Source organism: Giardia intestinalis, chromosome 4 (genome assembly GCF_000002435.2).
Source record: "Giardia intestinalis strain WB C6 chromosome 4, whole genome shotgun sequence".
Taxonomy (NCBI): domain Eukaryota; phylum Fornicata; order Diplomonadida; family Hexamitidae; genus Giardia; species Giardia duodenalis.
This window is the reverse complement of record NC_051859.1, coordinates 1,525,206-1,549,377: the sequence shown is the minus strand read 5'-3', so window position 1 is coordinate 1,549,377 and position 24,172 is coordinate 1,525,206. Positions and strand designations below refer to the sequence as shown.

Here is a 24,172-nt window from a genome sequence, read left to right as displayed (position 1 = left end):
AATGGAGTCTCACACTCTTCTGAAGCTTCTCTCCCCGTATGCACAAAGGATGCAAATCACGGACGAGGAGATGCTCCTAGCAGTCATGCAGATCCTTGCCTCACCCAGCTCCAATGAAGAGATCAAGAACAGCCTGCTTGAATTATTGTCATACAGTGTCTTAGATGACCCTTTATTCAATGACATTCTTAGCAACCGAGAGGACTATGTCGAGATGTTTACATTGTTATGCCCAGGTACTAGCTTAGGACAGCTTAGTTCTGACACTCAAGCTGCTCTTTCGACGCAGGCTGCCAAGCAAGAAACTCTGCCCAATCGCATATCCATTAATATAAAGTCAAAGCAAGCCTCTCAACAATCAGATGTTCACCCTTATGTCTCCGAGGAGAATCTTGAGGACGCTACCCACCTTTCCTCCCTTATAACCATTCCGTCTACAATCACACAAACCATTTATATACCCCATGTCCCCGTGCTCTCTACTTCCACTACTTCGTCTCTGCGACCTGTCTCTGATCTGCCCCTAGAGTATCAAAAGGTTTTTCCCAAGCGAATAACGCACTTCAATCGTATTCAGTCTGAAAGCTATGAGGTTCTCTTCAATAACAGTTGCAATGTCCTTCTTTGTGCGCCTACTGGTGCAGGAAAAACGGTGTGTGCCTTGCTCTGCATGCTCCGTGCTTTCTCATCGGACTTACTCCTCCCGAGCGACGATAAGCCCAAGCCTACGCAGCACATCATAACGTTTTCTAATGCACCCGTCATCCCAAAGCAGGCCACCACTACCCCTCCCTCTTCTGCAAAGAGTACCCAACTGGTTGTCTATCTAACACCCATGAAGGCCCTGGCGTCTGAGATGACTACAACATTTACAGAGCAACTGGAGAAGCTGGGATTGACTGTACTAGAGTGTACTGGTGATGAGGCGCCGCCGCAAGCCAAGTTACTAGAGGCGAATTTGCTGATCTGTACGCCGGAAAAGTGGGACGTCTTAACCAGGAAACCGGTTGGAGAGGTTAGCCTGATTCAACGGCAAACTCTACTTATCATCGATGAGATTCACTTGCTCGGCGTTTCTGAGCGAGGACCGGTTCTTGAATCCATTATCATGCGCACACTTCAATACAGTGAAACGACTCAGAAATTCATGCGTATTGTCGGCATATCCGCGACCATTCCTAACTATAAGGATGTGGCAGAGTTTCTACATGTCCCCCCAGCAGGCCTTCTGTACTATGGTCAAGAGTATAGGCCAGTTCCGCTGGCACAGACAATAATTGGCATAAAGCCTCAGCTCACAGTCAACCAGGAGAAACTCAATCGTCTGACCACTCAAAGCAGTTCCGATCCCAGCGATCCTCTGCAACTCTCAGACGTCTATTATTACATGCAAAAGTACGCACCCGACGAGCTTAACAACCAGCCACTTTCAAAGCAAATGCGTGCTTTCTGTTCTGTTTCCAGACCACACTGTTTCCCTGTAGTAAAGGGACTAGTTGAGTCTGAGCATGAGATACTGGAGAAGTTCCAGAGCAAGATGACTCATGTGCTATCAAAGAGGACAGATTCCCAAGCCTCAACCTCAGGGTCTATGAGCAACATGCGGGGGTACAGCTCTCACGACGTCATGGACATTGTTACTGTCTCTCTTGTTAAGGAGCAGCTATTGCAAAGACAGAATCAGGTTCTTGTGTTTGTCCACAGTCGCATGGGCACACAGATCCTTGCCAGACTGATTGGGGATATGCTCCGCGCACTGATTCAACAGGGAGCCATTCCCACGCCTGATATTTCTTCTAATATCCTGAGGAGTATCTCCAGTGGCAAGCAAGATGATTTGTCCCAACTTATTGGCTGTGGAGTTGCCTATCACAACGCAGGCATGGAAAAGAGCCAAAGGCAGACTGTTGAGCAACTCTTCAGAGATAGTAAGATCCGCGTTGTATGCTGCACTGCTACTCTCGCTTGGGGTGTCAATATGCCATGTTCCACCGTCATCATACGAGGCACAGATATTTTCTCTGCTGGGGTCGCTGGTCAGATAACTAAGGCAACAGATATAGACGTCCTAGATATCCAACAGATCTTTGGACGTGCTGGGCGCCCCCAGTACACGGCATCTGGAGAGGTAGGCCATGGCATTATATTGACCGATATAGAAAAGCTGGACACGTTTGTGAGGCTGCTAAATAATGAGTCACCGATTGAATCCCACATGCAGCAGGCTCTTCCGGACATCCTCAATGCAGAAGTAATCCTGGGTAACGTCTCGTCTGTAACTGACTGTGTTTCGCTTTTACGACGCAGCTTCCTAGCTACTCGTGTGGTCAACATGCCATGGCTCTATGGCGCCAGGATCACAAAGTCAGACTCACGAGGCAATGGAAACTTATTCACATCTGTATCCTTAGATCATACTCTAAGGGAGTGCGTCATGAACGCAATTCTCAACTTGGCTAGCAACAAAGTCGTAACACTTGATACCGATAACGAGCATCTATTTCCGACTGAAATAGGAAGAATTTGTAGCTATTACTACGTCTCCTTCAGAAACTTTTGCAGATTTATATCACTCATTAAGGATTCAGTCGTCGGAAGAGTCACTCACGACACTCTCCTAGGATGTCTTTGTGAGTGCTCAGACTTTTCAAAGTTCATTATGCGCAAGTCAGAGCTGGAGGAGCTGTCACTCTTGAGTGGGGACAGCTTCGAATACCTTGGTTTCTATTCCAACGACACAACCAGTGACCGCCGCAGCAACAAGGTGTCTGCTTCGGAGGCATTTTCACAAAAAGATTTACGGAAGTTTCGTGATTCTCTCCAAAGCCAATCCAACTCACAAGCCATCTGCAGACTCAATATTACGAATACAGCGGATATTGACAGTGCGCCCTACAAGGTTAACGTTATTCTTCAAAGCTTTATCTCCCAGTGGAGGCTTCGTGTTCAGAGTCTAGCAACAGACCAACGCCTTTGTGTGACAGTCGCTCCTCGGATTCTACGTGCTTTTGCTGAGGCCTCACTTGTGCTTCAGAGGGTTTCAGAGGCGCTTAAGCTGTATGATCTGGCGAGCAGCATTGAGTACCAGCGCTGGTTCCAGACGTCTCTTCCATTTTGGCCAATTGTTCGCTCACCGGTTGGATCAATGGAGCATATCAAGAATCACTACCTTGTGACATTAGAAGTTAGAAAGCGCCAAGGAGTGGGTGAAATTTTGACGGAGAAACTTATCATCGACTTTGAACATCACAAGAACGCAGAGGACTTTCCATCTCCCAACTCATTTTTCTCTATGACCGTTGATGATATCTCCACATATATATACGACCGCAGCCAGGCGAAGAAGCTTCATGAGAGCATAGCCTTCGTGCCCAGGCTGATTACCAAAGCCTCTCTTTACCCTGTATCTAATCGCATTCTCCGTCTTTCACTATCATGCACTGCGGCTTTTCGGTGGAATAGGGCCATCCACGGAGAGTCTATGGATTTCTTAGTTATAGTGTATAGTCAGACTACCAATTCCGCTGTTCATTATGAGCGGGTAACGCTTACGGAGCAGACCTATTCTCGCGGCTATATAACGACTGTGATTTTGAGGGTTGGCAGTTGGAGGCCGCGACGACCTGGTACGGAGGTGAAGTCCTACAGCGAATATACACGAGAACTAGAAGATAATGCCGAACTTGATATCGTGCCAAGAGCGACAGCGACTCAATCAACTGAAGCCATGGTGCTCGAAGCAAGGCTTGTTGTCGTAACATTTCCGGAGCTTTGGCTTGGAGGCCATTTAATCAGGCAAAGGACAGAGGTTTCATTGAAGCCTGTGCTCACTGCAACTGAAGAGTCTTATCAAGTCTTCAACGATGGCAGCGTTGTATATCCCAAGCTTAACGACTCGAAAACAGTATTATATACAGATACCAATCTATCCTTCACCCCAATACCACTGATTCCACCCTTGTCTATCAAAGCTTTGCATTGGCCCGAGGCGGAGTCATACTTTCGAAGACGATTTAGCTATTTCAACCTATTACAATCGGTAATGTTTCACAAACTGTTTTATACATCAGAAAATGTCATTATAGGGTGTCCTACCGGCTCTGGAAAAACAACATGCTCTGAGCTAGCTATTTTGCAGCACATTCGCGACAGATACCAGGCTAAATCTAACGAAGCTACAATGGTGTATCCAAAGATCGTCTATATTGCACCAATGAAGGCACTCATCAGGGAACGATATAACGATTGGGCAGAAAGCTTCAGTAAAGACATGAACCTCTCTGTCATGGAGATCACGGGCGAGTCGCTACCAGCTGCCTCGGCTCTTTACCGTGCCGATATTATACTAGCAACTCCAGAGAAGTTTGATGCCATTTCACGCCAGTGGCAGTGGAAAAAATACATACAAATGATTGGCCTCATGATCTTCGACGAGCTACACCTTGTGGGAACAACCCGTGGCTACGTATTAGAGTCCATAATCTGCAGAATGCGCTACTTGTCGGAGCTATTAGCGCTGGATCGTGGAGTAAGTGACCAGCCATCTCAGCTACGGATAATAGCTCTTTCGACAGTCTCTGCTAATACCGGCGACCTGGCACGCTGGCTTAACGTAAAGGATATCAGCGGGATCTTTAATTTCAACAGTGCTGCACGGCCCGTGAAACTTGAGACGCACATTCAAGGCTTCCCCGGTTGGCACTACTCCCCGCGAATGACCACCATGAACAGACCGATCTATACAGCCATTAAGAAGTATAGTCCCAGACTTCCTGTATTGATATTTGTGGCATCTCGCAGACAAACTAGACGAACTGCAATGGCACTGATTTCCTTTGCAGAGATGGATTCCTCTGCGCCTCCGTGTCTGCGCTCTGATGGGTCTAACTGTGAGTACTTGCAGAGCTTTGTGCAAGACCCTGACTGTAAGCTTACTATAGGCCACGGGGTTGGTCTCCACCATGCTGGGATGACCCACGCAGACAGGACCGCCGTAGAAAAGCTGTACCTGAACCGAAAAATATCCATTCTTGTAGCGACGAGTACTCTGGCTTGGGGACTCAATCTTCCTGCCTTTATGACCATAATCAAGGGCTGTGAGTACTTTGACGGCACTGTCAGTAGATATGTTGACTATGATACGACAGATATTATCCAAATGGCCGGACGTGCAGGACGCCCCCAGTATACCCTCGACCGTCTTAGGGACAAGTTTGCAACGGGAATATTTGGAGAGGATGCTTTCGACTATCTCGTGAGTAATAAAATAATTGATCAGGCATACATTATGAGCTCTGGAGGGCGATTTCCAAACAAGGAAGCGGTGGTCGATGGACTAACGCGTTTTACAGAGCAGGCTCCTTCTATTCAGAACATGGGCAAGGACATTGTGCGAGATGTTATTAACGGAATAGAGCTCCAACTCCAAAGTGAGCCTCAATCAGTGTGCTTCATCTTCTGCAAAACTTGTATGAAGGAGTTCTACAAGCAATTCTTCTCCGAGCCCTTTCCTTTCGAGAGCTCCATGATAAGTTGTACAAACACCTCGCCTATTGTAGCTGCTATGATGAAGAAAAAGGCAACAAACATTAAGCACCAGACAACACACTTTCCTGATATAATCAATGCAGAAGTGGCATCCTTTGGATCTAGAACCATGTTTGAACTGCGAAATTGGCTCCAAAATAGCTTCCTATACATTCGCGCCAGACGCAATCCACTGTTCTACAATATATTTCCAGATCCGCTAGTAGAAAACTTACAGGAGATGCTAGAGAAGGCCGACTTCGAGGACACAAGCTACACTCCCACGAGAGAACTACAAGAGATGGAAGCCGCCTTCCGGCTATATCTAGGCATATCTTCAGTTGATGACCACAGACTTGTCTCACGCCGTGACTCTAAACTATTCTGCAGAACAGGAGTTTATCTCATCAAGCTGGCAAATAGAAAAACTTTGCGAGACTTCATAATAACGCAAGAAATCTATGCATGGATAGAAACTGCTCTTCTTGAACTGTCAGATAACAAGTTCATTTCACTACACAAAAAGCCTCCCAAGGCCCAGGACACACCCACACGTCTATATTTTCAGGATATTGATGTCAAAGTGAAAAACATCCTGGCTGTCCCGACTCCATTAGGAGAGATTGTCTCTCGCTATTATATCCGTACCAGATCAGGAGCTCTTATTAATACCTGGCTTACAGGCGAGACACACACGCTGCAATCGTATCTTGACATGCTGGTGCGGTGCGAGGAGTTCCAGGAAATACCCATTAGACATAACGAAGATCGGGATTCAGCTCTGCTTCTCCAAAAATATCTCTGGGACGGCAAGCGAGAATTCTCTGGTGCTCTAATACGGTACAACATGCCTGACGACATAACATGCACAGAGCCCAGCTTTAAAGCACACATTCTTCTTCAAGCACAACTTGTGCGCTCATCGTTGCAGGGAGCATTTGAGCTTCCAGTGGTTGATTACTGGTTGGACTTAGTGACCATCATTGATGCAGCAATCCGCATAACGGTTGCAACCGTAGAAATAGCGTTAGCAAAGCGCCTCTCGCGCAGCATTGTACAGACAGTGGTGCAGCTTTCCCAGGGACTTGTGCAAGGTCTGTGGCCTAACATGGAGCCTATGCTCTCTATTTCTTCATTGCGTAATGCACTGCAGAGTAATAAGAAAACATTTCAAAAGTTAAGTGCCAACGGCATTAGTACACTACAACAATTAGTGGACGAGTTCCACAAGCTGGGCAGGAAACAGCTAACTGAGTTTCTAGGAAAACATCAGCTACTCTCAGGCATACAGCGAAAAGAATTATGTGAGGAGCTTATGAAATATCCTAATCTAATTATTAGAGCGACGATAACGCGTATAAACCGACCAGCAAATATTCCAGACAAGTCTAAACATACTGGAAAGTTTGTTTGCGTTATTATATCTCTCAAGCACGTATCCAGCATACAAGCTAGTCCGTTTCCCCAGCAGTTTTCCTCAGAAGTCTACAAGAAGTCTAAGCCACATACATGGTTCCTTGTGCTATCTGAGTCGGAGACGGATACAGTGATTGACTACAAAAGGCTCTCTGGGTTTGCAAGAGAACGCTCACAGGAGTTTATAATTCCGTTCGTCTCCTCTCTTTGCATCAGCGCATTGTCCGATTGCTTCTTGGGAATGGACAAAGAGATCACAATAGATCTATCAGAGTTGTCGCTCAATGAACCAATGGTTTTTGAGTTAAGAAGCACACAGGTCTAGAATAAGAAGAGCTTGGCGCGTGGCCTCGCTTACCAAAATAGGGTATGCGAACAGTCCCAAAAAGATGGCATTGAGAGACGGATCCTCCACCAAGCAAAGGCCTACACTGAAATCATGAGATCGTCCTGTAACTATCCGTCTATTATTATCCCAAGTGTCGTAATAGAAGATATTGTAGTTTTGTGTGCCATTGATAAAGCCCTGAGATATAGCCGTTGTACGGTCTTTGAGTAACTCAGCTATCTGCTGAAGGGTGAAGGACAGATCAGCCATGTTGTGAGCCTCTATGGGTGCGTCTCCCACCTTTAAAAACCAGCTATCATACATGTCCAGCTCAGGATTGTTTGCCATCATTTTAATTTTATTCATAGTAAATATGCACGTTCGTAGTCTTCGCAAGCTGAGTAGTAACTCAGGTATTTTGCTTGGCCATGGAAACGGCTGCACTCATAAAATCTGCTGACATCAAAGCCTCTAGTGGCAAGCTGGATGCCTGAGACAGCTTCTCGCGCTGTTTCTTGAAATCAATGCCCTGCTTCACATCCAGCTTCTTTGGACCCGCATATGGCATGGCTGCCCTCTGTAGCAATGCGCTAACTGCGCTACTAGTGTTATTATCACTGTCGTCGCTATCACTAGTATCACTTCCAGCAGCTTGTCGGTTGGTAGAAGCTTGATGTTGTTCTGGTTGTGGGTTTGCCTGAAGTCCAGTCGGAGGAAGAGAAGCTGAGCGAGAACGTGATTTCATATCAGAGGAGGTGCTGCTGTTAATGCTATTGCTTGTATCATCACTTGACTCACTTGACTTGCTGGAGGTTGGCGACAGGAGCGGGGGTGCTTGTTGCTTTTGCGAAGGAGGTGGCCCCGGTAGTGGAAGTCTTGAATTTGCCACTGATTGGAAGCACTTACTTAGCTCATTAGTTGATGAGACTGCGGCAAGCTTTGAGACCGACGACAGCTCCGGCTCGCACGATGACTGCTGCACTATCATTGGCGGAGAGATAACTGTCTGTTCTGGGGGCTCAGAGTATGCAGAAGGCCTACTCACATGCAACTGAAGAGGCTTTGGAGAAAAATAGGCTGAACTCGTAAGTTGTGAGCCTGCAATGGAAGCAGAACTGGGGTTTAACATTTCTGGTAGCATGGAGTGTGTTAAACGCCGCATTTCAGGCTCGTTGATCCGGCATTCACAAGAGGTCAGTGCGGCAGAGGATTCGAGCTCTACTCTCAGCTGATTACCCTCAGCTCGCTTCAGCCGCATGGAGAGGGAGAGCCCGGGGCCATTTAGGCTGCTTCCATCGTCCAAGCTCACCGCAAACGATGCAAACATCAATGAACAATTTATTTCGAGGCACCATATTATCAAGGCACAAACAGGTCAGAGATCAGCAGCACCCCTTGCTGTCCTTCTTAGTTGCTGGGTCGGACAGAGATACCACTGCAGGATTGTTTATAACGCGTCCGCCGCCTTGAGCAGTCGTGCCCTGGGTCTCAATAATGCGAACGGCCAAGTCCACAAAGGCCTGCTCAACATTCTCTCCGGATTTGGACGACGTTTCGATGAAAGAGATCCCCAGCTCTTCAGCGAATTTCCTCCCCTCTTCTGTGGAGACGTGCGAAGCATTGATGGAACCCGCACTATCGCGAAGGTCCTTCTTTGAACCTATAATATACTTTACAACGTTATCGCTAGCGTTGTTTGCAATCTCCTTCAGCCATGTCTTCACATTGTCAAATGATTCTCGAGAAGTGACATCGTAGACAACCATGATCCCATGCGCCCCCCGGTAGTACGTAGAAGTAATGGTCCGGAACTTCTCTTGGCCGGCCGTGTCCCATATTTGTAATTTAACAGTGTTGTCCTTTATATTTAGCGATTTGACCTTGAAGTCTACACCTATCGTCGTAATGTACGACGCATTAAAGATCTTATCACACAGGCGCAGAAGAAGAGCGGATTTGCCCACTCCAGAGTCTCCAATGACCAAAAGCTTGAAGAGATACTCGTGATTAGGACTGGCCATTTTTTAAGTTTCAGACCACGCCACCAAGTCACCTGATTGCACTAATTAGACAGCGTCCACAGAATTTACTTTAGCTTTTTCTTTTGTTAACTACCGCGTAGCTGGCGTCGGTGAGGATTCCACAGATGTTGTCCTTCATTGAAAGGTAGAAGTAGCCATCCATCCCCCAAAGTGGCGACCAGCTGTTCCGAACGATCCAGTAGTCTCCGTAAGTGTCGTCTGTCCCATAACCAACAGCAAGAACGGCGTGTGAAAGGTCGTCGTACTTGTATGGGCACGCGGGATCGTTATAGACACCACCAGAGTAAAATAACAGAGACTCTGTAATACCAATAGAAACTGCCACAGGTCCGTCCTGGAGCGCTGCCTTGAGGCTTGGAATGGAATACTGCTTTACTGCGCTATAACCTGTGACGAAATAGAACGATTCGTGATCAAAGAGAGCCTCTTTGCATAGATCATTTTGCCCAAGGTATGGATATTCCGACTCGAATGCGACTCGACCTCCATTGTTCTCGACTAGCCACTTGAGAGCTGCAAGGGTGTCCCCACCATCACAGCCGAACGATCCAAATCCCCAGTAGCAGTCTACGATAGATTGCTCGGAGTATGCCTTTAGAGGCTCGTGTCGCAGACCCTCCTCAACGACACGAAGCTTGTTTATGCGTCCCTCAATGGTACCAATGGCTCCGAAGGTCCAACAAGATCCACAAGCCACCTGATCCTTTGCCATGTTCATGATACCCCGAACCCTCCAGTCAAGTTCCTGTGGAAGGTCTTCATTCTTCAGATGATCTGCGTCAAAAAGAGGAACGTCATGCCATTCGCCACTGCTGCTCTGTATGTAGTTTCTGCCATTTTCAATCCTCCTCTTAGTGCGTCTGAAGCCAGTTAACGCCGATAGAGCTGTCTGTATGTCAATATGGCTGAAATGGTTTGGCGCTGCTGTAAATGTATAGCTGCTGTTGCTATTGATTTTGGCTATGAGTTCCACGTTCGCCTTCAAAGCAGTCGCGTGGTCATTAGAAAGTTCTTTGGGAGAACTCTGTCTAGAGAATGCTGAGAGAAGACGAGTAAGCGTGTTGCCGCCAAAAATACGTTTAAGGGCTTCAAATGTAGGACCGACTGGGTTGTCTGGGTCATTGTCCCAGTTATCCCAGTCGGGATCCTCTATGAACTTACAGATAAACGGCTCTGCGAAATCAGAGTCTTCGACTTCTGTTGTGCAAGCAGTGTAGTCAAGGCTATAAAGATCAAAGTGAGAACCAAATGCGGAAATCGAGCGCATCGTCCATCTTACAGGAATGCAGACCGACTCGTCCTTATAGCAGTAAAAATCTTGCTGAAAGGCACGTGTGCTGATGTACGTGTGAAGATCTGATTGAGCCTCATCGATTCCGTTAAGTCTGTAGTGGTTAACATAGCGGCCATTAACAATGGCTGTCCCCATGTCGACCCAATCATTGGTGAGAGTGGGAACAAGATAGGATAGAGGACGGGGGTTACCTGTTCTAACCGGCTTTGCCATATTAGAGGGCGGGGTTGACTTGTAGCAAGCGGTTCTGTTACGCTCCGTGCGGATATTATAGTAGTGGTCATAGTTGATAATTTCCTGATCTATTAAAGTTCCATCTTTGTTGTAGAAGCTTGTTCTCTCCCGATTCTGGGACAGATCAAAAGCAACCTCAAAGTGTTGCGTGTTATTGCCATAGGGTGCCCTAAATGTTGCCTTGCATTTGTAAATAGTGGGCGTGCTGGGGATGGACCAGGCTGCTGCAGAAAGAAGCAAAGCCAGTGTCTTCATTTTTATGACTTGGCAAGGACATTTTTTGACCAAGGCCAGAGCACATTCACCAACCCGGGCAATTTACTCAACCATCACGTAGTCTGCACATGTGAGGACGCCACAAATATTATTCTTCATGCTAAGGTACATATAGCCGTCAATGCCCCATGCGTTAGACCAGCTATTGCGGACAATCCAGTAATCCCCTGCAACCTCATCGGTCCCCCAGCCGACGAGTAGAACAGCGTGGGCCAAATCGTCGACGCCACTTGCACAGGCAGGGTCGTTAAAGACACCCCCGCTATACCAGGAGAAGGTCTCCGTGACGGCCACAGCGATGGAGACAGGCCCGCTTAGAAGCGCATACTTCATAGCTCCGATGTCGTACTCCTTGACATGGGCTACCCCGCGTATGCGCCCATGGTCTGACGTGAAGATGCTTTCGTTACAAAGAGACTCTACGCCGAGATACGGAGAGTCCATCTCGTACGCAATCCGCCCAGAAAACTCGTTGATGTACGCGGTAAGCGCTTCGTAAGTAAGCCCTCCATTGCAGCCGTTGTTGTCCTCGTTCCAGACACAGGAGATGATGGACTGCTCAGACACACGCAGAAGCGGGGTATCACGCTCTCCACGCTTCCACTTAAGCGCGTTGAGGCGCCCCTCTATGGTTCCTGCAGCACCGAACGACCAGCAAGACCCACACGCAGCCTGGTCCTTGACAGGTGTAATGACCCCTCGCACGCGCCAATCGAGCTGGCGAGGGAATTGAACTCGCTTCTGGTTCTCTTCAGAATAGTACCACGTGTCACTGTGCTCGGGAATATCCTCGTAGAAGTACTGAGTCTCCCTGGCAATCCTTTCCTGCTCCACTGTTTTACGGACAAGGCCTGTCCTGGTGCGCAGAAACAGCTCAAAATCTGTTTCTGACATCCGTGTGCGCGATACAGTAAAGGTATGCGACGGATTCAGACGAATATTGTCATGCTGATCGTCGCTACCATGCGGCTCTCGGAAGTTGGTAAATATGTCCTCAATAAAGCTGCGAGGATGGAAGTCCGTGGCAGAATTCCTCCCACTGCAGGACTCGGGAGTAGAAAAGTCTGCATCAGTGAAGAGTGGATCGATGTCGAATGCATCATAACTGAGAACGTAGAAGTCGAAGTGTGAGCCTGTCCATTGATTGTATCCATGCATCTCCCAACGTCTAGGCTGACAGTAAAGCTTTCCATCCACAAAGTTCAGCGGAAGACAGTAAAAGTCCTGATGATCGGTGCGACTATACGTAAATGTGCCATTGTAGTCCTCAGAAGGCCGCAAAACCTGCTCATAGGCGTAGTGATACAGGGTCATTCCATTCTCAACGACCTCTTCAACGAAGCTAAAATCGGCTAGTGCTGGCAGCATGTCTGTTAGTGCTGGTCTGAGAAAGGCAGGCGCATTGTAGCTCATACAACTGTGGCCTGTCTTGCGCGTATAAACGTAGGCATAAAATGTGTCGCGGACCAGGGTGCTATGCAGCCCATCGAAGAAAGAAATAACTTGACGATGGGCGGCCGTGTCCATCTTCACTTCAAGCGGTTGGCTGACGGACCCAAAGACAACGTCAAAGTGGCCCTTCATAGAGTACTTTTGTGGAATGTGTAGGTCCCTTCCATCTGGATGGGCGTTCTCTGCTATGCCACAAATCAACAAAAGGATTCCAAAGAGCATGGGCACACGGACGGCTTTGTATTTTTAAACTTGTTTGAACTTTCCAAGCATTTCTCTGCATTGACTATCTGTTATGACTAGTAGTAATTACTCGTTGATAACAGGTGGCTAGCAGCCTGGGCACCAGTAGTGCCAAAAAAAGCACCATACAGCGGCTAGTCGAAGTAAGAGGTGTGTCCGTTTTCTCTGGGATGATTACTACTTTGCTATGCGTTTACAAGAATGGACTATAAAGTAATGACACCGAGCTCCTCCCTTGAAAGATGAAAGGTTAAACCAGAGCAGCTGTCGCACTGTGACGGGCATGCCGGACACGGGTCCGTCGAGAAAGCAAGCTTGGGGACATAGCGGCACTCCACCTGCATGATATCTAACTAGTTATCATGTCCAGTACTTATGTATTAAGAGTCCATCGTTTGCAGTGTAACGACCCTGGTAGAGAGGCAGCGTGTTGTGTGATCTTGGAGGATCTTTGCGACCACTGTAGTAAGGTAAGTAGTAACTAGCGAAGAGTCTATAGCGTCGAGACCAATCCTCAAGATTTGCATGCGTTATTGAAAACAGACTTTTCTTGTGAAAAATATTGATTTGAAACCAATTGTAGCCTCTTTATACGCCCATCGATAGATGTGTAACATAGAAAACTGATAGCCATGAGCCTGAGCACGTAAGCAGCAAAAAGGTCCTATCTGCCTGACTTTTTTAATCTGCACTTGTCGAAAGCGGAACGTCTTCTTCACGCTTCTGCTCACGTGATGATTTGCAACGGCCCCAATCTCCAATCGATCTATCTACACGTCAGTCTTCATTGTTTTGGTCAAGATTTTTCTTGGAAAAATGGAATATTGCAGGAAATATGACCACTCTGATTGTGCGTCTCCTTGACCCCACTGTGCTCTGTTTCCGATAAATCTTCTTTTACAGTACAATTAAAGAAATGCTTATATTTACAATTATAAGCAAGTGTAAAATTTGCACAACTTTTAAAGATAGCGTGCTATGGTGTCGATGCTTTGTGCCACAACAATCTTTTGGCTAGGAGTTTCCTTTGCTCGCGTCGAAAATATCGATAGTCTACGCGGGGATGCTACCCTCTTTGACGAGTTTAACGCACACTTTGCCCACTTCTACAGGTCCGCTGAGGAGTATGAGACGGCGCTGGAGCACTTTCGCAAGAATCTGGCTCTTCTTGGGGCTGGCCACGCGCAGAACCTCAGTCACCTCCGCAACATTCTCGAGCGCACAGAGGGGTCAGTTAAATACGGCCTCAACCCCACTCTTAACCGCGATATCAGCCAGAATGGGTACGTGCCGATTGATCCTGCTGACATGATTGATCTAAGCACCCCCTGGCGCCGGTTCTCCTTCTCGGTCAAGCGGCTCTTGCTCAAACTTAGTCGCTCTACTTCTGCGAACTCTCAGAGGAGTAACTATGATTGCAAGACATTTGCCTTCTCTCGCAAGAATCCCCTGACTACACTGTCTTCTCTCCCCCCATCTGTCGACTTGCGAGAACTCGGCTTGATCGATCTAGCTAGAGATCAGGGTTCTTGTGGCTGCTGCTGGGCAATGGCTTCTGCTGCGTTCTATGAAATATCGGTCCGACTGACCAGAAATTACTTTCAGTCAGACTCCACCATTGACGATGCCTTCAAGGACCCTCACTTCAAGGCTTCAGAGCAGTACATCATGAACAGGTCATATCCAGCCAATCATTATTGCGAAGGTGGTAATTATCTAAGAGTTTCTCGTGACTATGCTAACCAACAAGGGTTAGATACGCTTGAGTCGTTGACCAACTTTCCCTTAACCGCCGTTAATTTATCCGCTAATCCTTCTAGCATAGAGAACAGCACATCAATGAAGGTTAAAAAAGCGTTTCTTCCTGGTAACATAGTACCTGCGGCTAATTGTCAGACAGCTCTTATTCGTGTTTATGACAAATATCTCGAGAAGAATAGCTTTAAGAACGCCGTTAAGGTTGCAAAGTCTCTCCTTGCACGCGGAATCCCCATTGTCATTACTGTGAACACTATTTCTAATGGAAAAGAAGAAACTGAAGCGATTCTACATACTTACAAGTCAGGCATTCTTGATGTTCCTTGCAAAAATACGACTATAGATCATCAAGTAACGATAGTAGGGTACGGAAAACGGAACGGAATTGACGTCTGGATCGTTCGCAACTCCTGGGGCGATGACTGGGGCAGCAAAGGCCACTTCTACGCTCCAATCGGGAAGAACTCACTGTGCACCGAACAGGAACTGTACTCAGAAATACCAAAGTATTTCCCCTTAAAAGGAAAAGACGCGAATCAATTGTATGCCAATAGAGCACCCACACTTGAAGACAACGTCTGGACTGACATTCTTCAGCGAGGGAATGAGCATGCTTTGGATGTTGACCCCCCTCAGACATCTAGCTTCCTCAGGAGCAATGGTATCATAGTTGTATTTGTACTTATTCCGATTCTGGTTGCAGTGATTGCTTTGGTGTCCTACATATTTTGCTGTGGGAAAAAGAAGGACCGCTCACGGAAAAGTGAAAATACGTCACTGCATCCATAATGAGGTCATCAACAAGCATTCCCTCTTTCAACCTCGGAGGTCGTAATCTGCTTTAACTTATCTTACTATGTGGGTTGACAGTAAACTTTATCTGGACATGCTCATATTTACCTATTTAGGATTGACCTAAGATGCAGAGACTCCAGATTTGTAAACATCAATTATTGACAATTAAGATTCATCTTAAGAATATAGACTTCACTTAGCTGTTCCATAACTCCAGTGATAGAATACATATTGATAGTGAGTAGTCCAGTACTAGCTGCCTGATCTGATCCTAGTCGACAGGCGAACTCGGTCAAGCCATCTCTGGAACGATGGTCGGGTCCTTTCCTTTTCGTTCAATTCCGCCCGATCACCCTCATTGAGCGGCGCTCAGCTAGGCGGTATCTCAGTCTGAGCCCAAGCGATTGAGCCCGCCCAATCACCCAATCGCCCAGTCGCGGATTAAAAAGATGTCCGAGGCCATCGACGCCCTCCTCGAAGACCTGGGCGCAGAGCTCGGGAGCGGGGCCCACGGGACCGTCTACGGCCTGAAGAGCGCCCCCGACAGGGCGGTCAAGGAGATCCCGACCGACGGGCTGCCCCCCGACGCGCAGGCCTCGCTCGAGCTCGAGCTCCGGACCCTCCCGCGCCTCCGCCACCCGAACGTCGTCGAGTACGGGCGCGTCGTCCGGCACGAGGGCTACATCTACGTCGAGATGCGGCGCTACGCAGGCTCCCTCGACGGGGCCATCCGGAGCCTCCGCCGCAGAAGGCAGCTCGCCCTGCGCGAGATGGTCGTCGCCGTCCTCCGCCAGGTGGGCGCGGGGCTCGCCTACCTCCACCGGCCCGGGAAGACCGACGCCGCGGGCGCCCCGCTCCCCGCCCTCACGCACTGCGACCTGCGGCCCGCGAACGTCCTCCTCGACGAGGCCGGGGCGGAGTTCGCCATCTCCGACTTCGGGCTCTGCAGGGAGGGCCCCGGGGGGCTCGCCTCCATGGCCGTCCCCGTCTACGCCGCGCCGGAGGTCCTGCGGGGCGGGAGCCACACGCCGGCCGCGGACATGTGGAGCCTCGGGATGGTCGCCTACGAGCTCGCGGCGGGCGGCAGGCCCCCGTTCCTCTCCGGGCGGGCCCCCGCGGAGGTCTACGTCGCGGGCTGGCGGCCGGACCTGGGCGCGGTCGGGGACCCCGTCGTCCGGGGCGTCCTCGCCCACCTCCTCGTCCTGGAGCCGGAGCGCCGCCTCACCGCCGCGGCCCTCGTGGAGCTCCTCGACGCAGAGGGCGGGGCGCCTGCGGTCGCGACGGCCCTGCGCTTCAAGGCCCTGGAGGACGAGGTCGCCCGGCTCCGGGGGGAGGTCGCGGGCCTGCGGGCCGCCCTGGGGTCAGGTGCCCCTGATTGAGTGAACGCTAGCCCGCTGGTCGGAGGGCCTCCTCGACGGCCGCGACGACGACCCGGTCGGGCCTCTGCCCCCGGTGGGCCTCTGCGTACCGGGCGAGGACGCGGCGCGACAGGGCGGTCTCTGCGCGGCGCTCGTAGCACGCGAGGCACGCGAGGACGGGCGCGGGGTCGTCTTCGCAGAGCCCCGCGAGGAGGCCCCCGTCGAGCGCCGCGAAGTCGAGCCGCAGGAGCGCGAGCCCGGACCAGAGCTCTGCCCGGCGGCGGGGGTCCGGGACGAGCTGCGGGTGGAGGAGCGCGAGGTAGACGAGCGGGGCCTCGGGGAGCACCGCCGCGCCCCCGTGGAGGCCCTCGACAAACGCGCCGGCGGCGGCGTCGAGCGTCCGGAGCCCCCCGGCGGGCGCTGCGTAGAGGAGCTCGGCGGCGGGGGCGGGGCCTGCGCGGGCGAGGCGGAGGACCCCGGCGAGCGTCTCCGCGAGGAGGGCCGCGGCGTCCGGGGGGAGGCGACAGACGCCCGTCAGCGTGTCGAGGACGCAGAGGAGCCCGTACGCGAGGACGCGGCCCCGGGCGGCCCCTGCGGTCTCCAGCCCGGCCAGGCGCTGCAGCGCGAGCCGGAGGACCGCGAGCCGCCACGCCCCGTCGCGCCGCATCCCGTCCGAGGCGAGCACGCACGCCGCGTGGAGGGCCGCGAGCGCGGGGCACGGGCAGCGGGCGTCGACGTGCGCAAGCGCCTCTGCCGCGGGGTCGTAGCCCGGGTGGCCCGTGACGGCCCGGAGCGCCCCGAGGAGCGCCGCGTTCGGGTAGAGCCCGCACTCGATAGCGGGCAGCGGGGGGAGGAGCCGGGCGAGCGGGAACGCGACGACGAACCGGAACTCGGCCGGGAGCCCTGCCAGGCGCTCCCCGACCCGCTCGGCGAGGCCGGCGGCAAACGGGAGCCCGGGGCCCCAGACGGCCGCCAGGGCCGCGACGAGGAGCGCGAGGGCGACCCCTGCGTCGGTCACCGCGCACGGGAGCACGCCTGCCCGCCGGTGGGCGTCGACGGCCGGGGGCGCCCAGCGCGCGACCGGGGGCCCGCTGGCGAGGACGTCCATCACGCAGCCGACCCAGGCCTCCGCCGCGCCCCACTCGCCCGGGCCGCGCCACTGGACGGCCGCGAGGGCGTAGAACGGGGCGAACGCCGCGGAGGGCCCCCGAGGCAGCGCGAAGCCCCCGGCCTCGGGCGGGGCCCGCCAGTCGACCAGCCGCCGGAAGCATGCCTCCGAGAGCCCCAGGCGCGCGCGGGGGACGGCGGCCCGGGCCCGGAGGATCCGGAGCAGGACGAGGAGCGCGCTGAGCTCCGCGGGGGCGGCCGGGGCGTGGCGCTCCAGGGCGGCGGCGCACGTCGCAGAGACGGCCGCGTGCAGGGCGCAGAGCTCGGGGCTCCCCCGCAGGACCCGGGCGACGAGGAGGTAGTGGAGCGTGGCGGCCGAGAGGAGCTCTGTGCGGACCGCCTCGTCCTGGCCGGGGAGCGCCCCGACGAACGCCTCGAGGGACTCGACGAGGAGGGCGACGGCGTCCCGGCCGAGCGCGTGGCCGTCGAGGACGTGGTCGTAGCAGAGCGTCCGGAGGGCGACGCGGGAGGCGGTCGTCAGGAAGGCCCCCGTCTCCGCCAGCCCGGCGAGCTCGCCCAGGAGCGCCGCGAGGAGCCGCTCCGCGAGGGCCCGCAGGCCGGCGGCGGTCTCCGGGGGCTCGTCTGCGGGGCAGCAGCCGATGAGCACGCGCTCGGCCAGCAGGTACGCGCTGTGGGCGAGCCGCTCCCGGCGCCGCTCGTCTGCGCGCGCGGCGGCGTCGAGGGCCTGGCCCAGGAGCCCCGGGAGCCCGTGCTCGACGAGCCGCCGCAGCAGGGAGCCGAGGGGGAAGGCGACCGAGCTGGACGTCAGCCCGAGCAGCGCGGCCCCGACGTGGACGGTCTCGCTGAGGAAGCCCTCGTCGGCGACGAAGACCGTGGCGAGGCCGGAGAGGGCGGCGTCGAGGAGGCCGGGGCTCCCGGACTCCAGGGCGTCTCGCAGGCCCAGGAGGAGGAGGTGGCCGGCAGACGAGGGGCACGCGTGCGGGTCGGCGGGGAGGCAGAGCAGGGCCTCGAGGACGGGATCGGGGGCGCCGCCGTCCCGGACGCGCCGGAGCGCGACGGCGTTCGCGAGCATCCGGAGCCCGTACTCGCGCTGAGCGGGGTTCGTCGACCGGCAGAGGAGCCCGATGTCCGCCGCGCTGCAGAACGGGACGGCCTCCGGGTCTGCGGCGCCCCCGTACCCGAGGAGGGGCCCGCCCGGGTCCTCTGCGGCGGGGGGCGGTGGGGGGCCCCGGGGCGGCGCTGGGGCCGGGGCGCGCGGCGGGGGCTGCCCGAGGGCGAAGGGCCTTCCGGTCTGCCCGGCCCCGGCGGCCACGGCCTGCGCGAAGAGGGACCGCCCCCCGGACGGCCGCGGCGGGGGCCTCGGGCCCGGGACGTGCTCCCGGATCGCGACGGCGAGTGGCGCAGAATCCATTCAATAAAAAGGCTCTCCCGAGTTCACTCCGGCCAGGCCCCCGCAGACAGCGACCCGGACCCGCTGTCCATGAGCAGCGCCCGCAGGTCCCCGCCGACGGACCCCAGCAGGTCCTCCTCGTCCAGGCCCGCAGACCCCGCGGCCTCGTCGGTCAGGCCCCGGGGCGAGCCGGAGCTGTCGAAGGCCTCTCCGCTGTACCCGGGGCTGCCCTCGGACGGCTCCGGGCCCGGGGGGCGGTCGGGCAGGGGCCGGCCCTCCACGAGGAGCGACTCCGTGATGTCTGCCGAGACGCTGTCGGAGCGGCCCGGCGTGGGGGGCTGCGGGGGCGCGGGCTCCTCTGGCTCCTGCAGGGCGGCCGGCGTGGGCTCGATGATCTGCGGGCCCCGGGGCGAGGCGTGCACGGGCAGCGCGTCCAGCGAGGGCTCGCTCTCCGGGAGGGCCGGGGCCGCGGGCTCCGGAAGCCGCGCAAGCTCCCTCTCGACGAGGCGGTAGAACTCGCTGTGCTCGGAGCCGTCGCTCAGCAGGTCCTGCGCGTCCACCCACGGGGCGCCGCAGACCCGCCGGTCCTCGGGCTGGCCCGCCGCGAGCAGCTCGCACCCGAAGTCGCTGAACTCGGAGGGCGGGGCCGGCTCGCAGCGCAGGGGCGGGGCCTCGGGGGCGCCCCGGAACTGGACCCTGCCGGGGGGCTCCTCGGGGCAGGCGGGGAGGCGGGGGCCGGCCGTCCGCGGGCGGGACGCGTGGCTCCGCCGGGCCTCCCTCGGGTCCGAGGCCTGCGGGGCGGGCAGGCGGGCGCTCTCCGCCCTCGCGGGGGCCTCTCCGCCGCCGTAGTGCGCCTGCCGCATCGTCTGCATCACGAACGACTCGCGCTGGGCGCTGAGGGTCACCTGGACGCTCTCGGCCGGGGCGGCCTCCGGGGGCCCTGCGGCGGGCGGTGGAGCCGTGCACGCGGACCCAGGGACCCGGACGGCGCTGCTCGGGGTGGCCGGCGCCGGCGCGATCTCGAGGCACGGGGGCTGGCGGCAGCAGACAAGGGCCCGGGGCGCGGCGCAGACCTCCGGGGAGGCGGCGAGGAGGGGGCAGACCCGCTGCAGCTCCGCCAGAAGCGCCCCGCACGAGCACGCCCCGCCCGGGGGGAGGAGGACGCCGCGGCCGATGCAGTCCATCGAGTGAATTTTTGGCCGGCCGGCAAAATTCCGCCCCGTCCGATGGAGCCCCGTGCGCGCCTCGCGAGCGTCTCCGCCCGGGTGCAGGCGGCCGCGCAGGCCCGGGACCACGCGGCGGTCACGGCGCTCCTGGCCGAGCTCCGGGACGGCTACGAGTCCTACGCCGCCCAGCCCCGGGGGGACGTCGGCCTGATGCTGCAGACGGAGGCCGCGCTGTCCGCCACGGTGCGCCTGTCTGCCCGGAGCCTGGAGGCGCGGGTGGCCCGGGCGGCCGAGGACCAGGGCGCCGGCTTCCTCCGCGGCCAGCTGCGGCTCCTCCCCCGGGCCGGGGCCCCTGCAGACCCGCCGCGCGTCGACCTGCGCCTCCTCGCCGACGCGTTCCAGGCCGGGTACGCCGCCCGCTTCCCGCCCGAGCTCGCGGCCTCGCTGTACGCGGGGTGCGCCGCCGGCACCGCAGGGCCCGCAGCCCCCAGGGCTCCCCCGCGGCCCCGGGAGGCAGAGCCCTCCGGCGCGCAGGCCGTCGAGCGGCGGCGCTACGAGGCCCTCGCGATGTGCGGCGCCGAGCTCCAGGAGCGCCGGAAGCAGGGGCTCCTCGCGCGGGTCACGGAGCTCTCGCGCCGCGGCTTCTACCCCCTGGCCTTCGTATTTCTTAAGCTTACTCTTTAGTTTAAATACCGAGAATTACACGTTTGAACCATCTATAGAAAGCCTTATAGTTAGCTCATGCTCCTCTTTGTTTCTTTTTGGTTGCTTCTAAGTGAGTCTCATGGTGTGTTTGTCATAGCTCTTGAAGTTAATTAAATTTTGTGTTCAATTGTACTTAACTATCTATACATTTAATCTATTCTTATATACCTAATTTAAATTTCTCATAACATAGCGCCTTTGTAAATGGGTGTTAATAGATAGACCAAGACTCTGAGCATACTGTGGCAAAAACGCTTGATAGCATAAATACTGAAATATGTTCAATTAGGGCTGGCAGGAGTGTCCTGGGATTTCAAGAAAACACTCATCTATCTAGATAAAGACCTATATCTCATAGCAGTGTCCCTGACTTAGAAACATCAGAATCCGTACCTTCTCACCAACAAACTCACGCACTAAGGAAGCGAAAAGAATGTGCTTTACTGGTATGCATCTGTTTACACGACACCTTCCGCACAGATTGATCTCGAAGATGGCAGTCATTTTCACTGGCCCGCAGATGCCCGTATACCTAACCTGAGCAATGCCATCAGTACCAAAACACTAAGGAGCAGCTGGGACAGAAACACCCGAGTGAGCGGCTATGGCCGCATAAGTTATCTTGTTAGACGCTGCAAGCTCTTGAAGAAGCGCCTCCATAGCTGCTTCTTTCTTCTTCATACCTTCGAGATCTGTCCTAATTTCTGCCAAAAGCTTCTCCTCTTCTGGGTCAAGGCTCACAAAGCCGCTTTCCATTTTTGGGAAGTCCTCATCAGGAGAATGCGTGGCTTCTGTCGACCGGACGTCAAAGCCAGCGTCTTTCATGCGATAGCGGAAAAATTAAACTTCCACGGAATTCTAAAAATATGCCTCCCAAGATGTACCAGAATGCCGCTAACGATGTTGAACTGGCGCGCCTTGTTACCCCGGGCTTCGATACAACCAAAGACCAAATTGAAAGTGATGCTAACAAGTATACAATCCAGTCACCAGGCTCCTCCTGTGAATTGATGCGGCTACGCACACCCCAGGAAAACGGGGCACCTAGATCGCAGCAATCGGATGATTTACAGAACAAATCGTACGGCAATACCACCGACGGACCAGGTGGCATAACGAATATAAGTGAAATAACTGCTAAATATGACGATGAATCCTTTGCCGTTGAAGAAGCCGCTCCATATGTGGACGAAATGGATGATCAGATATTTGCACTTCACGATAAGATACGGCGTATGCGTCAGGCACGGGCTGACTTAGAGGCTGCAGAGGAGTATATCCGGGCCGACAACATTCGCCTTAAGTTGGTGTCCGTTTTTGCTGAGGACAAGAAGCTGCGAATAGGTCGCCTTAAGAGGAAGCAAGAGCTAGAAGTCAGCGTTGTAGAAGCACAGTTTGAGGAGGAAAGGCTGGAACTTGAAGAGGCCTATAAGACACGGAGGATAAACTTCGAAGCAGAGGTCAAGAACATGCGTGAGACTCTTGCAAATAAGCAAAAGGCAGAACTAGATGAATACACAGCTTCTTTAGAGAAGAAGCACGCTGAGGTTCACCCTAAATACTCCTCGAAGCTGCTTGATATGCGGTATACGCAGGCACAACTTTTACGTGCAGGAAGATATAAGGATGCTACGAAGAAGAGGGGAGAAGCAGATGCCCAGCAACAGCTTGAAGATGAGAAGAGAAGCCTAGAGGCCCATCAGAATATCGTGCGACTACGTAAGAAGATGCAATCTCGCCAAGTGGTTGAAACAGAAATACTTGAGAATAAGATAAAATTCGGCAGAAAGGCACTGAATGAATCCTATCAGCTGGATAAGGATAAGTTGACCAATAGACAAACCAACATCATGCATGAGATTGTTCTGAAGCATAAGCACGAGATGGTGAAGCTAAAGAAAGCTCCTAATGACTCACCATTCAGTCTCGACGAAACCGGACAGGATATTATGGCTACAGACAAGAGTGGCGAGGCACTGTATTCCGCACAGATGGCGAACAAGACTATTCTTACGCTAGATGGAGAATCCATTCTCAAGAAATATATAGCAGACGAGTACACCGTGGCTGCAGGTACACGGACATTTGTCCCTACTGACACCTACAGGCAGACGACCATTGTAGCCGATGACACGATTGCAGAGCCCCAGCAGGAGGGTCTGCCTGACAATGATGACTATTTTGACGAGGCAGAGACTCACGTCGATGACGCAGCGGTTGCTGATCGCACTCATAACGCTGAATTGGATCTGAGTGGACAAGAAGCGCAGTCATTGGCAAACATGAGCGAGCAGGATGATCATTTTGATCTGGCTGCCGAGATGAATGGAGAATCTGACAGAGATCCGCAGGACCAAGCCCGCGGTGATTCTGTCCCTCAAGACAAGGTTTCTTCAGAAAAAGGCGGTCAACTAACTGCAGATCTAGACATGCAGCGCCTTAGCACTCCTAAAAAGGCCGCTTCTGATGAAGAGGACAACTATAACCTGGATGGATGGGAGGAGTGACCAAAACGAACAAGCGCCGTGTTATGTAAACATAGAGGGAGTTCGGTACCGATTTACTGGCTTACAGACGGCGACCGCGGCGACCACCCTTGTGGCGCGTGCGATCTGTAGGTATCGGGGTGGAGTCTTCTATACGCCCTATCTTGATCCCACCGCGCACAAGGGCGCGGATGGCAGCACTGCCGCCCTGGCCATAGACGCGCTTGCCCGTGCCGCCGTCGGCGCGGATCTTGATGTGCACGGCGGTTATACCGCGGTCGGTAATGATCTCGATAAGATCCTGGGTGGCCTGCATTGCAGCGTATGCCGATGGCTCATCACAGTGGCGCTTCACCTTCATTCCACCTGACACACGGCCAATGGTCTCGCGGCCCGAGAGGTCGGTCACATGGATGAATGTGTCGTTCTTGCCCGCGTAGATGTGGCACACAGCGAAGGCCTCGCTGTTGTTGTTCTTCGCTGGAAGATTCTCCGGCGCGTAGGTTACTTTGCGAGACATTCAGCCCACCTCAAATTTGTCCTTCTAAAGTCAATTCAAAATCATTTCTTTAATG

General features: G+C 54.0%; 12 protein-coding genes across 12 annotated transcripts; 4 read left to right on the top strand and 8 right to left on the bottom strand.

The window, feature by feature from the left end:
- Nucleotide 1: 1 nt before the first annotated feature.
- GL50803_0087022 (RNA helicase) lies at nt 2-7,267 on the top strand (the record flags this gene model as incomplete). Its single annotated transcript, XM_001704376.1, has 1 exon — nt 2-7,267. One exon carries the CDS (start codon nt 2-4, stop codon nt 7,265-7,267), a length of 7,266 nt encoding a protein of 2,421 aa, XP_001704428.1.
- Nucleotides 7,268-7,679: 412 nt separating this feature from the next.
- Nucleotides 7,680-8,597, bottom strand: GL50803_0014984 (uncharacterized protein; the record flags this gene model as incomplete). Its single annotated transcript, XM_038045803.1, has 1 exon — nt 7,680-8,597. The coding sequence occupies one exon, from the start codon at nt 8,595-8,597 to the stop codon at nt 7,680-7,682; it is 918 nt and encodes a 305-aa protein (XP_037902012.1).
- A 55-nt stretch (nt 8,598-8,652) lies between these two features.
- On the bottom strand, nt 8,653-9,291 carry GL50803_009558 (Rab1a; the record flags this gene model as incomplete). Its single annotated transcript, XM_001704374.1, has 1 exon — nt 8,653-9,291. One exon carries the CDS (start codon nt 9,289-9,291, stop codon nt 8,653-8,655), a length of 639 nt encoding a protein of 212 aa, XP_001704426.1.
- A 70-nt stretch (nt 9,292-9,361) lies between these two features.
- GL50803_0014983 (Cathepsin L) lies at nt 9,362-11,095 on the bottom strand (the record flags this gene model as incomplete). Its single annotated transcript, XM_001704372.1, has 1 exon — nt 9,362-11,095. One exon carries the CDS (start codon nt 11,093-11,095, stop codon nt 9,362-9,364), a length of 1,734 nt encoding a protein of 577 aa, XP_001704424.1.
- A 63-nt stretch (nt 11,096-11,158) lies between these two features.
- On the bottom strand, nt 11,159-12,790 carry GL50803_0016380 (Cathepsin L; the record flags this gene model as incomplete). The annotated part of the gene is made up of 1 exon (XM_001704371.1): nt 11,159-12,790. The coding sequence occupies one exon, from the start codon at nt 12,788-12,790 to the stop codon at nt 11,159-11,161; it is 1,632 nt and encodes a 543-aa protein (XP_001704423.1).
- A 999-nt stretch (nt 12,791-13,789) lies between these two features.
- Nucleotides 13,790-15,358, top strand: GL50803_009548 (Cathepsin L; the record flags this gene model as incomplete). The annotated part of the gene is made up of 1 exon (XM_001704368.1): nt 13,790-15,358. One exon carries the CDS (start codon nt 13,790-13,792, stop codon nt 15,356-15,358), a length of 1,569 nt encoding a protein of 522 aa, XP_001704420.1.
- Nucleotides 15,359-15,813: 455 nt separating this feature from the next.
- Nucleotides 15,814-16,743, top strand: GL50803_00d101307 (Kinase, NEK; the record flags this gene model as incomplete). The annotated part of the gene is made up of 1 exon (XM_038046440.1): nt 15,814-16,743. The coding sequence occupies one exon, from the start codon at nt 15,814-15,816 to the stop codon at nt 16,741-16,743; it is 930 nt and encodes a 309-aa protein (XP_037902011.1).
- A 7-nt stretch (nt 16,744-16,750) lies between these two features.
- Nucleotides 16,751-19,261, bottom strand: GL50803_0060704 (uncharacterized protein; the record flags this gene model as incomplete). The annotated part of the gene is made up of 1 exon (XM_038046236.1): nt 16,751-19,261. One exon carries the CDS (start codon nt 19,259-19,261, stop codon nt 16,751-16,753), a length of 2,511 nt encoding a protein of 836 aa, XP_037902010.1.
- Nucleotides 19,262-19,284: 23 nt separating this feature from the next.
- Nucleotides 19,285-20,424, bottom strand: GL50803_0023876 (uncharacterized protein; the record flags this gene model as incomplete). Its single annotated transcript, XM_001706105.1, has 1 exon — nt 19,285-20,424. The coding sequence occupies one exon, from the start codon at nt 20,422-20,424 to the stop codon at nt 19,285-19,287; it is 1,140 nt and encodes a 379-aa protein (XP_001706157.1).
- Nucleotides 20,425-21,675: 1,251 nt separating this feature from the next.
- GL50803_0023874 (uncharacterized protein) lies at nt 21,676-21,936 on the bottom strand (the record flags this gene model as incomplete). Its single annotated transcript, XM_001706104.1, has 1 exon — nt 21,676-21,936. One exon carries the CDS (start codon nt 21,934-21,936, stop codon nt 21,676-21,678), a length of 261 nt encoding a protein of 86 aa, XP_001706156.1.
- A 41-nt stretch (nt 21,937-21,977) lies between these two features.
- Nucleotides 21,978-23,618, top strand: GL50803_0016367 (uncharacterized protein; the record flags this gene model as incomplete). Its single annotated transcript, XM_001706102.1, has 1 exon — nt 21,978-23,618. The coding sequence occupies one exon, from the start codon at nt 21,978-21,980 to the stop codon at nt 23,616-23,618; it is 1,641 nt and encodes a 546-aa protein (XP_001706154.1).
- A 61-nt stretch (nt 23,619-23,679) lies between these two features.
- Nucleotides 23,680-24,117, bottom strand: GL50803_007878 (Ribosomal protein S14; the record flags this gene model as incomplete). Its single annotated transcript, XM_001706100.1, has 1 exon — nt 23,680-24,117. One exon carries the CDS (start codon nt 24,115-24,117, stop codon nt 23,680-23,682), a length of 438 nt encoding a protein of 145 aa, XP_001706152.1.
- Between the last annotated feature and the right edge of the window lie 55 nt (nt 24,118-24,172).